This window comes from Danaus plexippus, chromosome Z (genome assembly GCF_018135715.1).
Source record: "Danaus plexippus chromosome Z, MEX_DaPlex, whole genome shotgun sequence".
Classification (NCBI taxonomy): Eukaryota; Metazoa; Arthropoda; class Insecta; order Lepidoptera; family Nymphalidae; genus Danaus; species Danaus plexippus.
Genome location: NC_083559.1, coordinates 12,514,451 through 12,533,749, shown reverse-complemented (window position 1 = coordinate 12,533,749; position 19,299 = coordinate 12,514,451). Strand labels below are relative to the sequence as shown.

Here is a 19,299-nt window from a genome sequence, read left to right as displayed (position 1 = left end):
TATATTACTGAAAACTGTATAATAATATTTCATGATCTCACTTATTTTTTTTATTAACGTTATGAAAATCAATTTGTCGGATTACTATGGTATAGATTCAAAGCTAGTAGAACATTATGGCTACTACTGTAGCCTGCTTGTATGTCATGAACAATGGAAGAAAAAAGGGTTTTTGATTCTAAAATCTGACTTTCTGTTTTAATTTCCGATCGCGTTGCTCGGAGTGTTTCCAAGCGTATTTGTTCATCGGATTTACACGCTCTTATGATCATGATATTGTATTACTATGAATCGCAATTAAAGAAGAAAAGATGGAGTACACAAGCATAATAATACCTGCAACAAAAAACATATGTCGAACCTGTTTATTAGAATTTGATGCTTGTGATCCAACTATGTATAGGAATATACAAGATTTGATTGAACATGAAATGAATAAAATAAAGCTTATAGACATTTTAGTTTTTCTGAATTGTCTGGAAGTATGTATTAATTTATTTATGATATATATATAACTTACATCTAGACTTCGTTTAGTAATGTTTCTGTTTTATTTGTTGTAGAATAATGATGAAGAAAACTGGCCCCAAGGAATGTGTGCCTCATGTGTTTCTACTGCGTTGCTGGCTTATAACTTCAAGTTAAATTGCTTAAAAGCCAATGTTACACTATCGCAAATTTTTACCATACAATCTACGTCAAATAATTTGCAGAGTGATGACTTAAATTCAATTGATATAAATGTTGTTTATCAGGACCATGAATATGATGTTCCTCTCTTTAATAGTCACCCAGCCATTGATTTTGCACCTGAAATACCTGAAAATAAGGAACTAACACCCCTACCTCCAGTGACTGAAATAACATCAACAGAGGGACTTCAGCGTAAAGAGGCAGAAAAGCGCTATTCATGTACTTTATGTACAAAGTCATTTACTAGGATATACAGTCTGAGATATCATATGGCAAAACATACTGATTTCCGCAAATATCTCTGCCCAAGATGTGGTAAAACATTCCACACATCTAGTGGTTTAAGGCAGCATTTAGTGTCCCATATTGACATCAATCAGTTTAAATGTGGTTTCTGCAACAAAACTTACAAATCAAGGCAGTCTCTAAAAGAACATTTTAGGGTGGCTCATTCCAGTAATCGCAAATTGTTTGCTTGTGTTACTTGTGACAAGAGATTCACAGCAAAATCTACATTGATGATGCATATCAAGATTCATAAGGGCGTAAAAGAATTTGCTTGTCCTGATTGTCCTAAAACATACACAAGGGCTACTTATTTGAGAGCTCATAGACTGACTCACTTGGGTCAACAGAAACCGAGGCCATTTGTATGCCTGTATAAACATTGTGACAGGAGTTTTGCTACTAAACATTCTTTAGTAGTACATATTGCACATACACACACTAGTGAGAGACCTCATAAGTGTGATGTGTGTTTTAAAGGATTTGCTACATCATCTGGTCTGAAGATCCATAAAGAATCTCATTCCAACAGAGAGGTTCCATGCAGCATTTGTGGGAAGAAGTTGGCTAACAAGAGAGTATTGCAGAAGCATGTTAGGGCCCATAATGCCCAGAGCAATGTTATTTCAGAGCATGTAGTTGATTTTTGCTCACCAGTATCAATCATTTAAATAGAATTGTTAGAATATCACAAGCTTTGTTTTCATAAAGTTTAAGGAAATTTAAGTTTAAAATAAAGATGTAACCGTGTATGTTTGTTTTATTTATAATACATAAAAGCTTTGAAATACACTTGTAGTCTTATGTTAAATACAATCATGGAACTACTTTTAAACTATACTACTTAGTTTTGTAGATATGTGCTAAAACAAAGTTATTACTGAAATGAAGTTTCCTTTATTTTTGTTACAAAATGAAACTAAGGATATGTCTCAACTTTTTGGATTTTATATAGTTGACAGTATTTGTCGGGAATTTTCTTATTGTAAATTGAAGAATGTAAAAAGCAATGAAACATTGAATACACTAGAAGTTTTATAACATATATACATGTTCAGTTATAACACTTGTTACTACTAATATACAAATAGCCTATTACACAGATGAACATTCTCAATACTCTATATTTTATCTTAATTTCCTTGCTCTTACAAAACAGCGAATAAAAAAACATTGGATAGAAAAGTATATATTATGGTTAGCATTAATTAAAACATTTATCAAATATACATATTGTTAGTGTACTTATTGATAAAAGTTATCATAATACACATAATAAATTTAGAGATAACATAATGATATCGTTACTAGACTAACAAAATAACAGAATGTGCTTATATTTATAAATTGAACAGCTCAACAAATTTTACTAAACATGTTAAGTCCAGTTTCATATAGTTGATGACAAGATAGTTTATCAAGATACTATTATATCTACAATTAACATGCATGGTTTTATTCTTTATGATAATATAGATTTCCTTTAATTATAAGATATCAATGTTGTACCCATTATTTGCCTAGAAGCTTATTCATTTGTTTATTTTGTTGACCGATTTTAATGTCAGCAATATCAGCTTTGTTATGTATTTCATCAATGAGGTTGTTTTGGGTCTCTATTTCTTCACCCAGAGCCATTCCCAGACCTTTAAGTCTTGTTATATGGGTGACCATTTCATCAAGGTTGGCATCAAGTATTTTATTCAAGTTTTGAGTACCTGACATCGGTTCAGAGGGCATTTGATCATCTAAACCTCTTAACCGGGTGGTTGGATGAGATCTAAAATTATCTGGTTCACTCCCACTACTTGTTGCTTCTTCTACTCTACTGCTAGTGCCTGCTTTCCAGCTTCTAGAGCCAGGGGAGGCAGTGCTTTTGGGAGGAGTTTTTTCAGTTTTATCAGATAAATAGTTCTTAAAACCGTAAAAAACTGATTTTATTCCATTCAAGTGTTTTTGACTTGTAGTTAAGTTGGTATTAATATCGTCCAAACGCCTGCTAGTATTTTCGAGAGCTTCACGTTGACGAGCAAGTTCTTCAGCAGTAGCAATTCCTATATTTTCAGAATCACGTAATAGGCCTATGCTCCTGAAAGAAGATTCGACAGTTCTTTCGTGAATTTCTTTTTGCTTCTCCAAATAGGCCTTTTTTTGTCTTTCCAAATCTGAGTAATAAGGAGATGCTTTTGGCGCTGGGGGTGGTACTCTTGGTCTGTAGCTGTTGACAAAGGTGTCATCGTCTACATCGTCGTCCTCAAAAAGATTATTAGAGTTGCTGATGTACCTATGCCCTGACATCTTTAATATTGACACGTACACACTTTTAAATTTTAATATAAAATAAAAAACAGCACTAACAAATTATCAAAGTGAAATTATATACAGGAGTATGAAATTTATAACTATGAATTGAGGAAGTGTTTCGCCCTCTTTGTTAATAATTCACAGATTCTAGAATACGCAATTAATTTTTTTAATGTCATTCATTGGTGATTTTGACAAAATACACAGAATAAACACTCTTTCTGTTTTTTAAATTATTGTTTTTGTTATGAATTTAAGGTGTAAGTAAAAAGATGAAAAGTTCGTTTCAATAATTTTTATTCAGTTTTCAATATACATTACCAATTACAAATATTTCTGACATAGAATTTTAGAATATCAATATTGTTTTAGCTTTATCTGCTCTGTGACCATGTCAAATTCAAATATTCACATTTATGACAGTATTTCCATTCTAGTTTTATAGCTTCAGAGTTGCATGTATTTTTGCCACATATTATATTTGTCGAATTATTAAATGTTAAGATAACTACACATATATAATAGAGTGCTTAACACGAACGGCCTTTCAAAATGATGGCCGGAAAAGGTGCACTATGACTGTTTGATAATATTTCTCTCTGTTTTTCACAACTCGTTCTTAAACGATTGTTTTTTTATAGTAATGGAGACGGATGAACAGAATAGAATAAGGTTTCAAGTAGAACTAGAGTTTGTTCAATGCTTAGCAAACCCTAATTACATTCATTGTAAGTAAATTTTGAATAACTCATTTTGTGACAAGCAAATTTATGGTCCTACAAATAATATATTTAAATAATGATATATGTTTTTTTTATTTAAGAAGTGTAGTAAAATATTAATTACAAAGAGATTCATTAGAATGTATTACAGTTTTAGCACAGAGGGGCTATCTTAAGGAACAACCATTCATAAATTACTTAAAGTATCTACAGTATTGGCGGGATCCAGAATATGCCCGCTATCTTAAGTATCCTATGTGCCTACACTTCCTAGAACTATTGCAGCATGAAGCCTTCCGGCGGGAATGTGTATCAGCTCAGGTTTGCTTATTCTATTTTCTAGAAGACAGTGGCTATACAAATGAAAAGAGTACATTATTAGTACTTCACACATCTTTGAATATTTTAAAATATATAAAAATTATTAATAAGATAAAAAAATGTAAATTTGTTTTCATTATATGTAATTTGCATAATTAACCTTTGTAAGTTAAAAAATACCATAGAAAATCATATTATACAATTCTATTGTGACTCTTATGATGATGGGACATCATTCTAATTAACTTTTAGCTAAACATCAATAGCAATAAATTGAAACTAATTAACATTATAAATGACAGCTCTATTTCTAAGTTTTGGTGTTTGAATTGTTATTGGCAAAGTGGCAATCCCTCATCCATTAATGATCCGCTAAATACGTTTTTAGTTGCTAAAACTATAGGATGTTTCTTAAATGAATCTTGCAATTTGCAATGTCTTGATTTTTTAAAATTAAAGTATCAGAAATCTAGTTATTATTCATGATTCCATACCACAGTTTTAAACTGACCAAAAAAGAGTTTTTTGACATGACACTGGCAGAATATACTGTGCATTTTTTTGCAATCAAAAAAGAGTTTTGTTATTAGCATATATATTTTTTTTCTTGTATGATTACTATGTGCAGTTTTTAAATAGCTCTCATCTGTTTATCTTCCTGTTAATATCCTTCTACAACACCTGGCATACATTTTCAGTCTTTAAAGATTAAAAGATTGCATAGTTATATTGGATTCTATTATCTACACACGTAGTGTAATCATTTTTTAAATATTCTTTATACTATTCTCAAATTCTGTCATTGCTTCTGACATTCATTGTATGTGGTATACATATCAGGACATGAGGAGTATTAGGATATGTGCAAGTCCAAAATGATTAAAATAGATAAGTTAATTAGGCGAAGGGAATAAATTGATGAAATTAAAATCTTTTGAGCATTATTTGATTTAGTAATACCAATCATTTCATTCCAGGTGTGCAAGTTTATGGACGACCAAGCTATTCTGTTGTGGCAGCATTACACTCGGCGGCGTACGCGTACTCTACAGCCGCCGGATGCACCAGTCCCGCCCGCAGCCGGAGCGCCGCCCCATCCCCCAGCAAGGCAGCAGTCCTGAGAACAAAGTATTACGGATTGACCATTATCAATCCCATACACAACATCCAGCATCAAACATTTTAATAACTTGGTCGATGTTATAAATGAGAAATTTAATAATATTTGGGACTATGGGTTTCTCTGTGCTCTCGAATGTAACAAATGTTTTATAATGTTCAAAGTAAATATTCTTTAATGATACTTTGAGACTGAAATTTGTATGTGTTTAATTGATAAGTGTAAATATAGACTTTTTTTTGAAAATATCTTTTTATTCATTGTATTTGAAGTCATTAGCTAGATGTGTGCTTTTCAAACACATGAGTTTAACAACATCTGAGACACAGTGCAGTGGAAGAAGAAATGTTGTGATTGTAGATAATCCACTTCGACTTCCCTTAAATAAGGAAACTTTTAGGTCTGTCAGATTTCTTTTACAATTTATAGAAGCTAAATTACTGAGTACACATATTTCAAGCCTTTTTAAATTTCTTGCAAAATTATTTTGTGACATGTGACATCTGAGCAGTTTTTAATTTGATAAATATATTGTTCTTAAATTTATGCCTAACTGTAAAACAAATGTGTATAGAGCATTCACAATATATCTAACCATCATACATTGTTATTGAAGTAAGGATTATTAGATATTTTTTTTTATAGTACATCTGTACTTGGATTCAAGTATTTAGCTGAATATAACTTTGTCATATACACGATTTTAGTAATTTAGAAAATAATTGAATGTCAAAACAGTAAAAATAAAAGGCAACTAAGGATAAGATAAGTATTTTATAATTAAATCCTAAAGATAGTATATCCGTTCCTTTTTCAAAAATATAATGATGTGCAATCAAGACACATTTAAATTAAAAAAAACTATAACACTGAAGTCTCATTCAGTCGTACTTGGAGCACTGATATAATCGTTCAATTATTAATTATTAAATTGAATTAAATTCATCATATATAGGGGTGGTACCGGCTGTCATATTTAAAGATAATTTTACTGTCTTAGACTTTAGCACCATTAAATCCTAAGAAGAGAAAATTGCTTATAAATTAGTTTAAAGGAAAAATATCTTCTATTAACCAACAAATTTATCCGTGTTTGGTTTGCATTGTTCTAGGAAGTTTTTGAATTAACAAAAAAATTTAGGCAATTATGAAAAAATCGGCAATGAAAAAGCCAGATAATTTTGATATTTCTTTATTTTAAGAAGCTGAAAACCAAATTGTATTCTTGTTACGAGTATTCTTTCAGGCTGCAAGGCTAGATAACCTCTGTTACCATTTTATATTCGATAAATATCCTCTGGCGTAACCGTTATTTGGGCTGGTTTACTGAAGATTAATGGCCTTAAGTATTTTGTGTGACAAAATTTGCAGTCGAATAAGATACTTCATTCATTCCGATAAGGTCTTTATCGTTTCCATTTTCGAATAATTATCAGTAGGTAACCATAGTTGAAGTCATCACACCTTTTGCCTCTAATATTTTAAGAAGATGTCAAAGTTTCTTATTTTTTTTAAATTTTAATTCATTTACATTAATACAAAAGCGATTAAAAACTAAAAAAAGCATCAACACAAATTTTATATATTTCTATTTCATTAATTTATTGTTATCTATCTCACAAAAGGTGTAACAGTTTTATTCTTCCGAGCCACACAGAGTGCTCGTAGTGTCAAGTAGTACAGGAGTTCGACGAGGCTCATCATGCTGAAGCCCAAGCACAGCCCGAGTAAACCACCGGTATTTGCTGTCGGATAAAACAGAAAATATCAAGATCAAAGATATATCTTTTTATCTATCTTTCTTTTTTTTCATTATATTTTTTCTTTTTTCGTTGCCAATATTATTAGGCTTATACATAAAACCTGTTAAAGAATCAGACGCAACTCGTGTCAAAGCATACTGTGGTTGTTATAGCTTTTATGCATTTATAAGACTTAATTTACATATATACAAGTTGCAAAGTCGTATGCAGCGTTTCCCGTTTCTCATTTAATTACGTGTGAAGGTTTATGAATGGAAATCTGTTAACACTGCTGTTGTTTGACGATGCGAACTTAGACATACAGAATACTTAATAGTTATGGATTAGAATGAAGCCATCAATGAAACTGATAACACGGTAGCGAACACTTAATAACTTACATAAAAACTCTGTTAGCCCAAAGACTTCTTCTTTCGTAAATCTCATAAACGAATTGTTTTCGAAATAAAAATGTACGATTAACATGTTACTTCTGAAATAAACGTAGATTACATTTTTTATTATTGTTTTGTTTGTTTGTGTATATTTGCGTTCAATAATCGATAGCATGAATTGGAAAATAAAATTGTACATAGCGAGATTTAAGATGACGTCATGATAGATATTACAAAAGCATGAAATCTATTCTTCTTAATTTCAATGTAATTTAACAATAAAATATACATGAAATATTCTGGAGATCGGTTTGTCGCGAGGTTTAAGGAGTTGATGTAGTTTTTTATTAGTTCTTTGTTGAGTGGAGCTGAGCTTGGGCGCTCTGTGTATGAGATTTCAGTACAAGCTGGTAGACACTCGTCACAATTATGGGTACGTCCTGAAAATAACCACACCTACATGCATAACAAGTAAATAGATTAAGTTGAAAATGTAAATAATTTAAATTATATATTGAACATTTTTGTTTCTAGAGATTTATTTTGAATATGTCATATAATTAACAAAATTATTTAATGATTAATCCTTTAGTAAAGTTCTGCTCATACCGTTAAGAACATATTTTCTCATATCGCTGTAGCATTTAGCATCTTCCGTTCCACATACTCGTGTAGTTTTGTTTTCTGAAAATAATAATATAACTTTGTTTATTCTTAGTAATTATGTTTTGAAGATAAAAAAAAAAACATAAAAAATAATTTAAAAATCAAAAAACATTTTATAATGTCACTTTTATAAAATATTTACAAATTCAAAAAAAGAATCATTTAGTTTAAATAATTTTCCAATATATTTTTACTTACTGGGCATATAGTACAAGACACATTTACAAACATCCAACATTGCGCGAGCCTCACATTCCATTTCGCAATTTCTTAACGAGTATGTTCTGAAAATGAAAGTGAATTTTTTATTTTCATCTATATTTCAGACTACGGTTATAGGATTTTTGACGGAATGATAAAGGAAAAACCCAATATCGACTTTAGGATCTGTATTTGGCGCGACTTTGCATAAGCAACACAAAATACAGCCGGTGTTAACGTTATAACCATGCTTCGTCAGGGACAAAACTGTGTGCAAAGAATTTTATTGTAAGACATAGCAAAAAATTAAATGACGTTCCAATTCTATAACTGTAATGAGCACATAAATATATACGTCCTAATTACAAAAAGAAAGTCAGAAAATCTTGTAACCTATAGAAAAATAATTCTTTTTCACTGGAGAATAAGCAAAGCCTTTTGTTGATATCAATATGTTTCAATGATGGATTTGCATCCAGAATTTTTGGTTCGATGGCAACTCTCACTTCAATGCCCGGCCCATAAACCTCTCCTAATTTTGCTATGTTGGGAGTTTCAATCGGATTGTGTAAAAGGACCTGTAAAAATAAAAGATTTAATGAGATCAAAAGGAAAGCAAATTATAAAAAAAATTTCGTATTCATATATCTACGTTTAATGTTTACATATTTTATTTTTTCTTAAAGATAATGAAATGTTTTAAATTGAAAGTAAAATTACAAGGTCGTATATTTATAATCTTAGTATGAACAGAGTTTTGTTTCGTTACATAATAAGTTTATGTAACTAGTAATTTGCGGTACGGTGAACTCATAATCTCATGAAGATTAACAATGTCACACACCAAAATCGTGAAGATTAAATGGTTGGTGAAACAGATATGAGTAATATCATTTGTTTTACTTATAAGGTTTGCTTACCTTAAACCCAGTCGTTTTTGTTGAAGAACAGTAATATTCAGCCACATTAGCATCAAGTAGTAGTGTTAAACCGTGGTCGGTGCCAATTCCTAAATAAAAGAAAATGTGACGATATTAACAAAGTCCTAATCAAACATTAAACTATGGTTATCTAGATTTTTGTTATACTTAGTAAATAGTGTTTGTACATTGTGTATTGTAAAAGAAATTATAAAATATTTTTTTTTATACAATAAAGTTGTCATAATCATTATTTTAAATTAATTATAAAATTTACTAAATCCTAAAGATTAAAGCGAAGATATAATTTATAATCAATTAAATTTATCTTATCATATACTTCTAGTATTTCTGTTATTTTTGATTTGTAATTAAATTCTTAGTCTTGTTTAAATCATTCCAATAAGTTACTTCTCCAATACAAAGTGATGCTGCCTCTGATGTTAAACGTTAATTATCTTATTAATTATAAATCATTGATTTATTGAATAAAAACGTCAGAAATATTTTTGTGTAATTTACAGTTTTGACCTTGAGGCCTCCAGGGAAATCCGTCTGGGGGAGCATCATCAGGAAAACCGCTTTCCGGTGTCCATTCCACGGATGGGTTTGGAAAAGTAATGTTCATATCGTTTAACTCTCTCCTTAAATGCATATTTTACTTTAAATCAATTTATTGTCAGCAGAAAAAATAAAAGGATACAAAAAGTGCCAGGAGTATGACTTTATGACCATCCCGCGTTTCTAATTAACTACCAATGAAAGATAAACTTACGGATTCCTGAACATTTTCTCCCTGTGAACAACGTTGAACGTGCAGCACAGACCTTCGTCGGTAAGTTGAGCGTTGAATAAGTCCTGGCAGCTCATTCTGATGGAGTCCCAAATACACATCGCCAACATCTCGTTGCATGGTTGAGTTATCTTAAAAATGAAACAGCAGACTTAAAAACGGTTTGTTTTATATAATTTCTATTATATTGTCTAACGTACGTTTATAAGGAAGGACCGCGTATGTTCCCAGTCAGCTTTTTCAGATAATTCGTTTTCGAAAATATCTGCATCCGGTTTCGACAGGCACAAACTTTCTAACAACTTTTTATCTATCAATCCCCTGCGTTGAAAATTATATGTTTTAATTTTTAAATATTATAGGAGCGTCATAAACGTTATCATGGATGGGTTTTTGAAGGGTCAAAAACAGGTTTTACAATTATGATATAAGCGTTAACAATGTTTCTACACAATGTTATTTAGATTATCGCTTTGAAAATGTTTTTCATAAATCAACATAACTAGAATAAGTAACCGAATTCTTCTCAAAATATTGGTAATGCTTTTGTATGGATTTCATATAAAATGTGAAAGTTGGGTCTAAAACGTTAACAGAAATAAAAGTTGTAATTGGCTGCTTAAAAAAATTAAGTTGAACATTTAGTATAAAGTTATTGGTTATATGGATAATTGTACAACACTTTTTAGAAACTTAAGAATATATAAATTAAAGTTTTGTAACAGTTTTAGCAATGGAAGGCAGGGTGAACCTACCAAGCAGCTGTGTGGGATAACTTTTATTTAAAACAGTGTAAGGATCTAATTAAACTTAAAAAGATATTGTGAAGTCTTTAATATTGCTCTTTTGCCTTAATTCACATTAATTATTTTTGGCATATCTTTTTATTTTATTACAATTCTGTGTTCGGGTTCATTGTATTTAGATTTGTATAAAAAGCGAGTCAAGGACAAGCTATTGGGTTTACAATAATTTAACCAAAACTATAAAATAGGTCTAAAAATAGGTACACAAAGTTTTTACCCGTCGTTTTTGTACCGTTCAGCTACAGATTTCTTCGCTTGGTTTACGTTACAAATGGTAATCGCAGGAAACGGAAGTTTATTCAATTGTATATTTTCAGGATTTATGCTGACTATCATTGGAGACAATTTCCATTTTGCGTATACGTTTAAGATAAAGAATGAAGCACAAACGATGGCACTACAGAATGCGGCTAGCCAGAAGAATCTAGAAAGATAACAGAGTAATCAAATTCATTCCTAAATTATTATTAATTAAAATAATCTACAATTAATAATTAATTGTCATTTATCTCATCCAAGGACACTGCACCATCGCAAAAAAAATCCGAATTCTATTTATTTTCACTATAATTATGAGTAAAATATATTACCTTTCAAACCAGGTTAGTTTTTTCTCACCGACGTAACGAAGTCCATGAAGAGTAGAAGTAAGCAAATACTGACGAAAATCTTGGACGAAGCTTTCGAAGTAGCTCAACTGACGTGCTGGTTTTTGCTACATACATTTGATGAAATTCGGTTATTGAAAGTTTGAAAAGAATAAATTTACAAATACAAACAACCGTACGTAAAGAGAATACTGAAACTAAAAAGAATAGGAAGGAGTTAACAGATCGCTTGAGAATGTTGTAACTTAAAATTTTTGGTGAATCTGGTATTAATTTTTTTGATCGAAATAATTTAAAAATTTAAATATTGTTTGTATAGTATTCTGAGGGTAACGAGTCTAGTAAGAAACTCTATCATTTCGAAATATTAAATTAACTAACGTTATTTAATATTATGTTCTAAAATATTATTTTCAATGAAGTCTGCCGTTATCATGTTTTCCTAAGAAGTAAGGTGATTTATTAAATCAAAGTTTATGAATGAAATTAATTCTTTATGAAAATAAATATTTATATAAATAAATAAAAGTAACGTCTCCTTGAAGGGAACATTAAATTATTTTACCAAAAAATAATATTTTATAAAATATTTGTTTGTCAGTCTGTTTATAGGTCTACCTATTTGTTTCAATCTCTAAGATCGATCTTAACGAGAGCTTCACTGGCAGAACAGATGAGGTAATAAGGAGTAACATAGCATACTATTATTTTTGAATTTTTATTAACTAACTTAAATAAAAATTAAACAAAAACTGTTTTCAATGTTTCATATGTATGTAGCTATGTATCATGCGTCTTTTCGGAACATAACTTGTATATTTACCATAAGTTTTCATCGTTTTACAGTACATACGATTCGTTACCCATTTCTTTTTTTTGACATCACGATGGTGGAAAACAGGAGTACCTATGGCGCTCCTGATGTTAGGGAGTAGCTTATGGAAGGGCGACCAACCAGGGCGACCGCTACCTCTTCCGTTTTGATATTGGTGGTAGTTGCTGATGCTCTGGTATCTCCTCCGCGGAGGCCATCTTTAATCACCGATACTAATAATAGATGATACTTTAAATACGTCATCAACGTAGCTGCAAAAGTTTTAGGGGTCACGGGGAGAGACATTTTTAACTTTTTTTCACAAATTTTCACAGTTTTTCACAAATATTTTAACGCAAAATACTCTCAATTCAAGCCATTATAGGACCGACTTAACTAGGTCTCCTTTTTCCTCCCATCACATCTGATCCCTAGTGTCCTGAACACTGGATACCATATTCACAATAGGATCACGACACAATATGAGAGCTGCGTCATTTGGTTGCTGTCTTCTATAGGGCGGAAGAACGATCCCCGTTGTTCTTCTCCAACTCAAGCGAGAACAATCCCGCTTTACCCTACCTTTCTCAAACTTCTTCGTTTCTTCTTTCAATAATAATCTTTTATGTGATATTGTGCAAAGATTTATCAATAAAAATTGTTAACGATCCGTATGTAGTGTGACGAGGCTAACTTAGGGTAAGCAAGTAGGTCTTGAAAAGACGAAGCAAAATATTATGGAAAACCATGTATCTAATTCGCATAATTGAAAAAATTAAATACAATGAATTTTTTAATGATACGCAATTTATATACAAAAAATGTTAAGCGGTTTATTAAGTTAATATATAACTTGATAATCTTTGCATACGATAGTGTTAATGTTATAATTCGCAAAAAGGTGCTAAAAGCGATACATTGCTAACATAAAACATAACAATAGAAAAAACAGTTTTTGACAAATATGATTAAAATTATCGCAGTGAAATATATATATTTGTGTTAATGTTTATACATTTTACAATGGACTTTTTGTCCATTCGTTAGATATATTCACTTATAACTGCTCAGTACTGTCAGCCAATACTTAATTGATAAAGATTTAAAACATCAGACTTACTGAAAAAAGTTATGAAACTTTTAAATATAAACAATTTTATTAAATCATAATTCCTTAGCTTGCACTCTAATATGATAATTAGATTACAAGAACACGATTTCTTTGTTTATGGAATTTGTTTTAATAAAAGCATTAGATTAAGTAACTCACTGACCTCGCTCTTACTGCGGCCGGTCTGTTTGTTTGTGTTCCAGTCATACCATGGGTAAGTTGATTGCGTTGTCCAGTAGTTTTGCTGCATATTAAACGTAAATTTATATAAAATAAAAAGAAAATGGTCTTGATATGAAGAACATTTCAAGGTACCAATTTTAATAAATTCCATTACAAATGTATTTAATGATTTAATTAAATACGTTAATTTTTATAGTTTCTTTCCTTCTATTTCTCACCTTATTTAAGACAGATTTTGTATTGTTCATTTTGATATTGCTGACCATCGTTCATCGCAAGTGAGAGCTGGAAGCGATTTACAAATTTTAAGCCAACAACGCTACGATCCACTATCCAACCTCATTTAACATCGTCAATGTTTGTGTTCTATTTAGATGATTACGCCGCACATGACAAATTGTCCTTGTTCTACATTAGTTTACTTTCGATAGCAAATTACACATTTTACAGTTATTTGTCTTTCTGACCTTATCCGTGTAATGATTGGTCTCTGCCTTATTGATCGACTTAATATTTACCTTCGATTCGCTTTGCGTGTGCATTAATGCAATGATAAAACTGAATAGTATGATATTAACGGACGTTTTATAATAAATTTGGTATATATAATTGCATTGTTATACTAACCATTGATCAAGCTATCTTCCATTTACATCGGTAACACATCACGCTATTATGAATGTGACTAAGGTGGTCGGTTTTTAACAATGATGAATAATCAATCAGCGGTACGATTAATAACAGAATATTGTTGAATGTTATCTACTTATTACAATTTATTGGCCATTTAATGTCTATATGGTAAAGAGAAGTAGTGTTCAAATTAAACGAATAATATATATTTGTATTTGTTTAATATATTTCATTTATGCATACATATAATTATTTATTATGTACAAAAATGATCGTAAATAGAATTTTCTTAGTGAAAGGTAACAAAAAGCTACAGAAGAAGAAGATATAGACGCACTAACACTTGAAAAATATATCTAAAGAAAAGGAGATCGAAAAGAAGAAGGTAATCAGACATATCTGTAGAATATCATCTGACTCTCAATAAGAGAATTCAAGTGATAGTCTAGAGAAGTCTAGTCTACCAGAAAAAGAAGGGATAGGGATAAAGGTTTTCACCAGTGTTGTTGGGGGTGAGCTGGGGCAGCGTGTTGGACCTGAGCGTGGGCGGCTAAGTGGGCAGCGCGAGCAGCAGCTACTTCAGGGGTCTCAAGGATTCCAGCACCGTTCTGGGCGAGACGGATTTGGGCGGGGGGTCCTTGCCATGAGGGAGCACCGTTCCATTGGTTTTGAGCGGGAGCGTTCCACTGGTTGTGAGCGGGGGCGTTCCATTGGTTGTGAGCGGGAGCAGCGTTGGCGCTGTTCAAGGCAGCGAGGTGAGCAGCACGAGCTTGAGCAACTTCAGGGGTTTCAGCAACGGGAGCTGGACCAGCATTCCATTGGTGAGCGGGGGCACCATTCCACTGGCCGGCGGGGGCTGCGTTCCACTGGTTAGCCTGAGCTCCATTCCACTGATTGGCACCACCGTTCCATTTTCCACTCTGGTCGTTGTTTTGCCAGTACTCTTCGTTGTCCCACCTGGGGTCGTATGATCCGTCGTCGTTGGGGTTGGGGTTGGATTGTGAGGCTTGGTTAAGAGCGGCAAGGTGAGCGGCACGGGCTTGAGCTACCTCGGGTGTATCCAAGATATTCCGTCCGTCCTGAGACAGGGCGATGTTGGCTGGTGGGCCAACCCATCCGGAAGCGTGAGCTCCACACGCCAGAGCCAAGCAAACAACTGCGATCTGTTTATTAAAAAATAGAAAAATAAATTATCAAATTCATTGGTAAAACGTCATGGTTATGGGAAAGGAAAGATCTTGAAAAGTAGAATTAAATAATGTTAAATGTTTGATATGTGCACTATAAAATTTAAGTTGATACATAAAATGCATACAGAGACCGTAATAGAGAGTAAAATATCCAGTTACACATATTTACACCTAATATTCATAAATAAGAGCTGGTATAGAGTTTTTTAGAATACTAGTAACATAAATAAACTCGGTATGGCACATTCATATATTTAGTATTTGAAGCTATAGTATGTAAAAAAGAAAGAAAAACAAGGTGATGAAAAGTATTGTACGTGAACATATAGGCTTGGCCTTAGGTGTACGGTAAGGATTATTGCTTATGTGGAAAGGTATGTTCATAAATATATTGAGTCCTAACTAAGAGAAAACTTTGAGAGCCATGGATGTATTTCAAAAACATACACATTTGGTACTTGGTACTTTTCAAGTGTATTTTTCTAAAATTAATAATCTTAAACCCTGATAATAAACAGTCTTAAAAATGTAAGGATATTCTAAGGAATTTTGAGGCGAAGTTAAGTTCAGAATCACGAAATGATGTCAGGGGCTTGCGGTTATGTCCGATTCGTTTAACCGAAATAATTTAATTACTTAATCAGTATCAGCCTACACAACTTAATCACAAAGTACACAGCATAATTAGTACATGAAAATAGAAGTTAACTTTATATTATACGATAGTAAAAACATCTAAAGGTAGCTCTGGTTAAAGTAAAGTTCCTATCGGGTATGTAAAGTACTCCAATTAAGACGAGCAAGTGAAATTACAAAATAATAATATTTAATCACCCAGGCGGATTTTTGAAATTTATATTGTATATATCATAGATGCTTTAAAGTTATCAAAAAAATATCAAACTTTTATTTTTAATTTAAATAACAAAATCAAGTCGAATGTCTTTTGTTCAACGTGCAATAAAAACCAAAGCCCTACAGTGTTATCGATAGTTTGTGACAAATAAAAGTAGAGTGCTGAGTGAGAGGCACCAAGGTCTGAAGGCTAACAAGGTCGCGGAGCAGGAAGCTAGCCTTCCGGGCCAGTTAACGACATGTTACGGACAGGTTTCTTGTCGTATGATATTTTCAGATTTTTCTTATGATCCTTTAACAAATCTTTTTTTAATATTTTTTTATTTTATATCCAAAATGACTATAATTATGTATCTATTTGTTAATCATAGGTTTTAGGCGACTAGAAATCTACGCCTGTGGATAGCAATGATTTTCTTTTCTGATTCTTTTAGTCATTATTCATCTGAACTATATCTGAACAGAGGGGGCGTTCTAATTGTATATAATTATTCTAAAATCGATATGGTTTGCGTAGGTTTGCCCTTCTAAATGAGCGCGCGATGGAATGCAGACAAAAAGCTGGTGAGTGGCGAGGCGAGCGACAACTGTCTGTTGGGCGTGCCTTCCCAAGAAACGAGGGTTTAACGAGTAAATTGGTAGATTTTTTCATAATTTTCTGCTTTATAGACAATTAACGTACGCTTAAGAAGTGGAACATGAAAGGTTAGAGCTGATTAAACAACCAATTTGTCATTTAAGATATCTCGATAAGGTAGTAACATAATAAGGGCTTGATTTATGTCAAGTCAGGTGTAAAACCTCAACCTTATTGCATCGAAATTAATATACAGAGTGAATGAGTGACATTCGGTGTACTAGATGACATTGTAATCATACATGGACTATGAACGGGACGAGTTGAGGGTGATAGCAGCATGAAGTGACCTTACTGTATTTGGAAGTAATACGTGGGCACGATCTTGATAATTTTTTTTCGCATGCATATTTATAAAAGGAAATTTATGTGGAAAGATTTATTAGTATTTTTTTTCGCAAAGCGTATATATTGATCAGTTTCTTTGTCTTTCTTCAATTTATGTTTACTTTAAAAATGTCTTCATGTGATGATAATTATATAGAGAAAAAATGGAAGACATTCAATATTACAGATAAAGGAATTTTTTTAAACAACATTTTCGCTTAGAATTTTCATAAGTAGATTTTCATGGACAAAATTTTTACTGAATAATAATATGTCGATAATTAAAATTAACAATATTAAAAAAGCAGAACACCAGACTTCTCGCACTTGTACAATTGCTATGTAGTTTTCAATGTCATTGGAAATAGGGTGGCTTCGTAATTCAAGTTTTATTTGTGCTCTGATAAACAACGCCAAGAGCCTTGTACAAAAAATGGAAAAGGCATTTGATTTCGTTTGTCTATTTTCAATGACATAAAACACAAGATAGGAAAGCGTGGTTGCTTACATTCTGAATTTTTTGAAAAAAACTTTTGTAATTACGCATAGTTTAATTGCGTACTTTTTTGTAATGACAATTTTATTAAAACTCATATATATGGAAAAGGAACGAATTTTGGCTACAAATAAAGAAATATTTAAAAATGTATTTATATACGTATCTGTTATAATTAGAACGCGTTACAAATTTTAATACTTGCGGGGATTATGTAAAAATATGATTCAAGACTTTTGCGAAAAAGTTTGGCTAATCATAATCGTGCTATATGCACATGAGGAAACTGAGGGCAAGTGGAGCGAAACAAATAAAAAATATAACAGTGACAATGAACCGACAGTCGCGTGCTGTGCCGGCGCATGACCATAGATCCGATAACTTTTTAATTTTCGAAATCATTGCAACAACTCTACTTGTTACCTATTTTTTTAAAGCGTTCCAATTTCTTTTTGGCGATTGAGAAAAGGATTGCTTTTGTTTTAATAGAACAAGTAATTGAATAATTGCTTTTTTAAATGTTAACTTGTATTTGCCACACGCCACTTTTTATGTGCGGATTATGAAGTGCGGTCCCTTTAATTAGTAAAACTTTAATTTTAACTTTTTTATAGCAAATAAATTGAAACTGTTCATTCTTCGTGTTTAAATCGATAATATTGAATCTAATTGTTTACTTTGACGCTTTTAACAATACTGTATAAGCTATTGGTTGTGAAAGAAACAGCTTGTTTGGCTGTCATTAAATTAGGCTAGTGACTTGTTACAAGCTGGGCGGAGGTCATATCCTGTAGTTTTAACATTAAGCAAGGCTGTTAGAACAAACTATAACTGAATAATGATTAATAAATTGCGTTGCTGATTTTACCAACGACCATTAATCGTTGTTAAGTATAATATTTACTTAAGTGACATTTTTGATGTTATTAAAAAGCTATAAATCAATTAATATATTATTAAACCAATATAAAAAAGAAAAGAAAAGAAAGAGAAAGCAGAAAAGGTACTTACCATGGATTTCATTTTGAAATGGAAGTAAAGCACAGAAGTGATAAAAAAGAGTTATAAAGAGTTTATATTATTTTTGTTTATAGCGCTGCTGAAAGACTGTTATCTTCCAGGAATCGCTATGTTGAAGTGCAACTTGCGTCTGATTGTAATGAGGGCGGGAGCCTGCTTATATACTTCAGCGCAAGCGCAGAGGGGGTGGCCGCGGTTAGCGCGTGAAAGTATTGGGACATACCATTGATAATAGGCGAATATCATAGGTACGAAATTCAATGGCAGATATTTTTTGGGCGTTACTTTGTGTGGTACTGATATGTGGTTCTCTTTGACCATATCTCATTTTAATATTATTTTTATCATACGATTTGGTTTCATGTACTCTATATTTATATATATTCATTGCAATAAGACTAGTTTTGCTTTGTTTCTTGTTTAAGTGCACTATATTACACTGCTCTTGATATCAATT

The 19,299-nt window shown here is 31.9% G+C and overlaps 5 protein-coding genes across 6 annotated transcripts; 2 read left to right on the top strand and 3 right to left on the bottom strand.

Moving 5' to 3' along the window:
• The first annotated feature begins 102 nt into the window (after window positions 1-102).
• LOC116778141 (myoneurin-like) lies at window positions 103-1,728 on the top strand. The gene is made up of 2 exons (XM_032672045.2): window positions 103-482; window positions 564-1,728. Exons 1-2 carry the CDS (start codon window positions 312-314, stop codon window positions 1,647-1,649), a joined length of 1,257 nt encoding a protein of 418 aa, XP_032527936.1. The 5' UTR covers window positions 103-311; the 3' UTR covers window positions 1,650-1,728.
• LOC116777892 (synaptosomal-associated protein 29-like) lies at window positions 1,721-3,442 on the bottom strand. The gene has a single exon (XM_032671681.2). The coding sequence runs from the start codon at window positions 3,274-3,276 to the stop codon at window positions 2,491-2,493; it is 786 nt and encodes a 261-aa protein (XP_032527572.1). The 5' UTR covers window positions 3,277-3,442; the 3' UTR covers window positions 1,721-2,490.
• A 247-nt stretch (window positions 3,443-3,689) lies between these two features.
• Window positions 3,690-5,691, top strand: LOC116778027 (mediator of RNA polymerase II transcription subunit 31-A). The gene is made up of 4 exons (XM_032671871.2): window positions 3,690-3,850; window positions 3,924-4,010; window positions 4,156-4,325; window positions 5,303-5,691. Exons 1-4 carry the CDS (start codon window positions 3,835-3,837, stop codon window positions 5,444-5,446), a joined length of 417 nt encoding a protein of 138 aa, XP_032527762.1. The 5' UTR covers window positions 3,690-3,834; the 3' UTR covers window positions 5,447-5,691.
• A 930-nt stretch (window positions 5,692-6,621) lies between these two features.
• LOC116777754 (pickpocket protein 28-like) lies at window positions 6,622-13,972 on the bottom strand. 2 transcript variants are annotated; one of them, XM_061526310.1, is made up of 14 exons: window positions 13,903-13,972; window positions 13,661-13,745; window positions 11,559-11,683; window positions 11,186-11,392; window positions 10,363-10,483; window positions 10,145-10,293; window positions 9,901-10,013; window positions 9,370-9,458; window positions 8,843-9,027; window positions 8,447-8,532; window positions 8,192-8,266; window positions 7,872-8,022; window positions 7,589-7,680; window positions 6,622-7,190 (listed from the first exon to the last, which is right to left on the bottom strand). In XM_061526310.1, exons 2-14 carry the CDS (start codon window positions 13,706-13,708, stop codon window positions 7,057-7,059), a joined length of 1,575 nt encoding a protein of 524 aa, XP_061382294.1. In that variant the 5' UTR covers window positions 13,709-13,745; window positions 13,903-13,972; the 3' UTR covers window positions 6,622-7,056. The 2 variants fall into 2 exon arrangements, with proteins under 2 accessions (XP_061382294.1, XP_061382293.1); XM_061526309.1 differs by having other exon boundaries at window positions 13,665-13,745; window positions 13,903-13,963.
• A 549-nt stretch (window positions 13,973-14,521) lies between these two features.
• On the bottom strand, window positions 14,522-18,968 carry LOC116778056 (pupal cuticle protein-like). The gene is made up of 2 exons (XM_032671909.2): window positions 18,834-18,968; window positions 14,522-15,480 (listed from the first exon to the last, which is right to left on the bottom strand). The coding sequence occupies exons 1-2, from the start codon at window positions 18,843-18,845 to the stop codon at window positions 14,812-14,814; spliced, it is 681 nt and encodes a 226-aa protein (XP_032527800.1). The 5' UTR covers window positions 18,846-18,968; the 3' UTR covers window positions 14,522-14,811.
• Window positions 18,969-19,299: the final 331 nt, after the last annotated feature.

Bases quoted from the DNA above. Each gene is read 5' to 3' on its own strand.
- LOC116778141 (XM_032672045.2), top strand. From the start codon at position 312: ATGGAGTACACAAGCATAATAATACCTGCAACAAAAAACATATGTCGA. The intron at 483-563 runs GTATGTATTAAT...TATTTGTTGTAG, and splicing joins TTTTTCTGAATTGTCTGGAA to AATAATGATGAAGAAAACTG.
- LOC116777892 (XM_032671681.2), bottom strand. From the start codon at position 3,276: ATGTCAGGGCATAGGTACATCAGCAACTCTAATAATCTTTTTGAGGAC.
- LOC116778027 (XM_032671871.2), top strand. The intron at 4,011-4,155 runs GTAAGTAAATTT...AATGTATTACAG, and splicing joins AAACCCTAATTACATTCATT to TTTTAGCACAGAGGGGCTAT. The intron at 4,326-5,302 runs GTTTGCTTATTC...ATTTCATTCCAG, and splicing joins GGGAATGTGTATCAGCTCAG to GTGTGCAAGTTTATGGACGA.
- LOC116777754 (XM_061526309.1), bottom strand. From the start codon at position 13,950: ATGGTCAGCAATATCAAAATGAACAATACAAAATCTGTCTTAAATAAG. The intron at 8,533-8,842 runs GTTACAAGATTT...TTTCATTTTCAG, and splicing joins AAAGAATTATTTTTCTATAG to AACATACTCGTTAAGAAATT. The intron at 8,267-8,446 runs GTAAGTAAAAAT...TATTATTTTCAG, and splicing joins TGTCTTGTACTATATGCCCA to AAAACAAAACTACACGAGTA.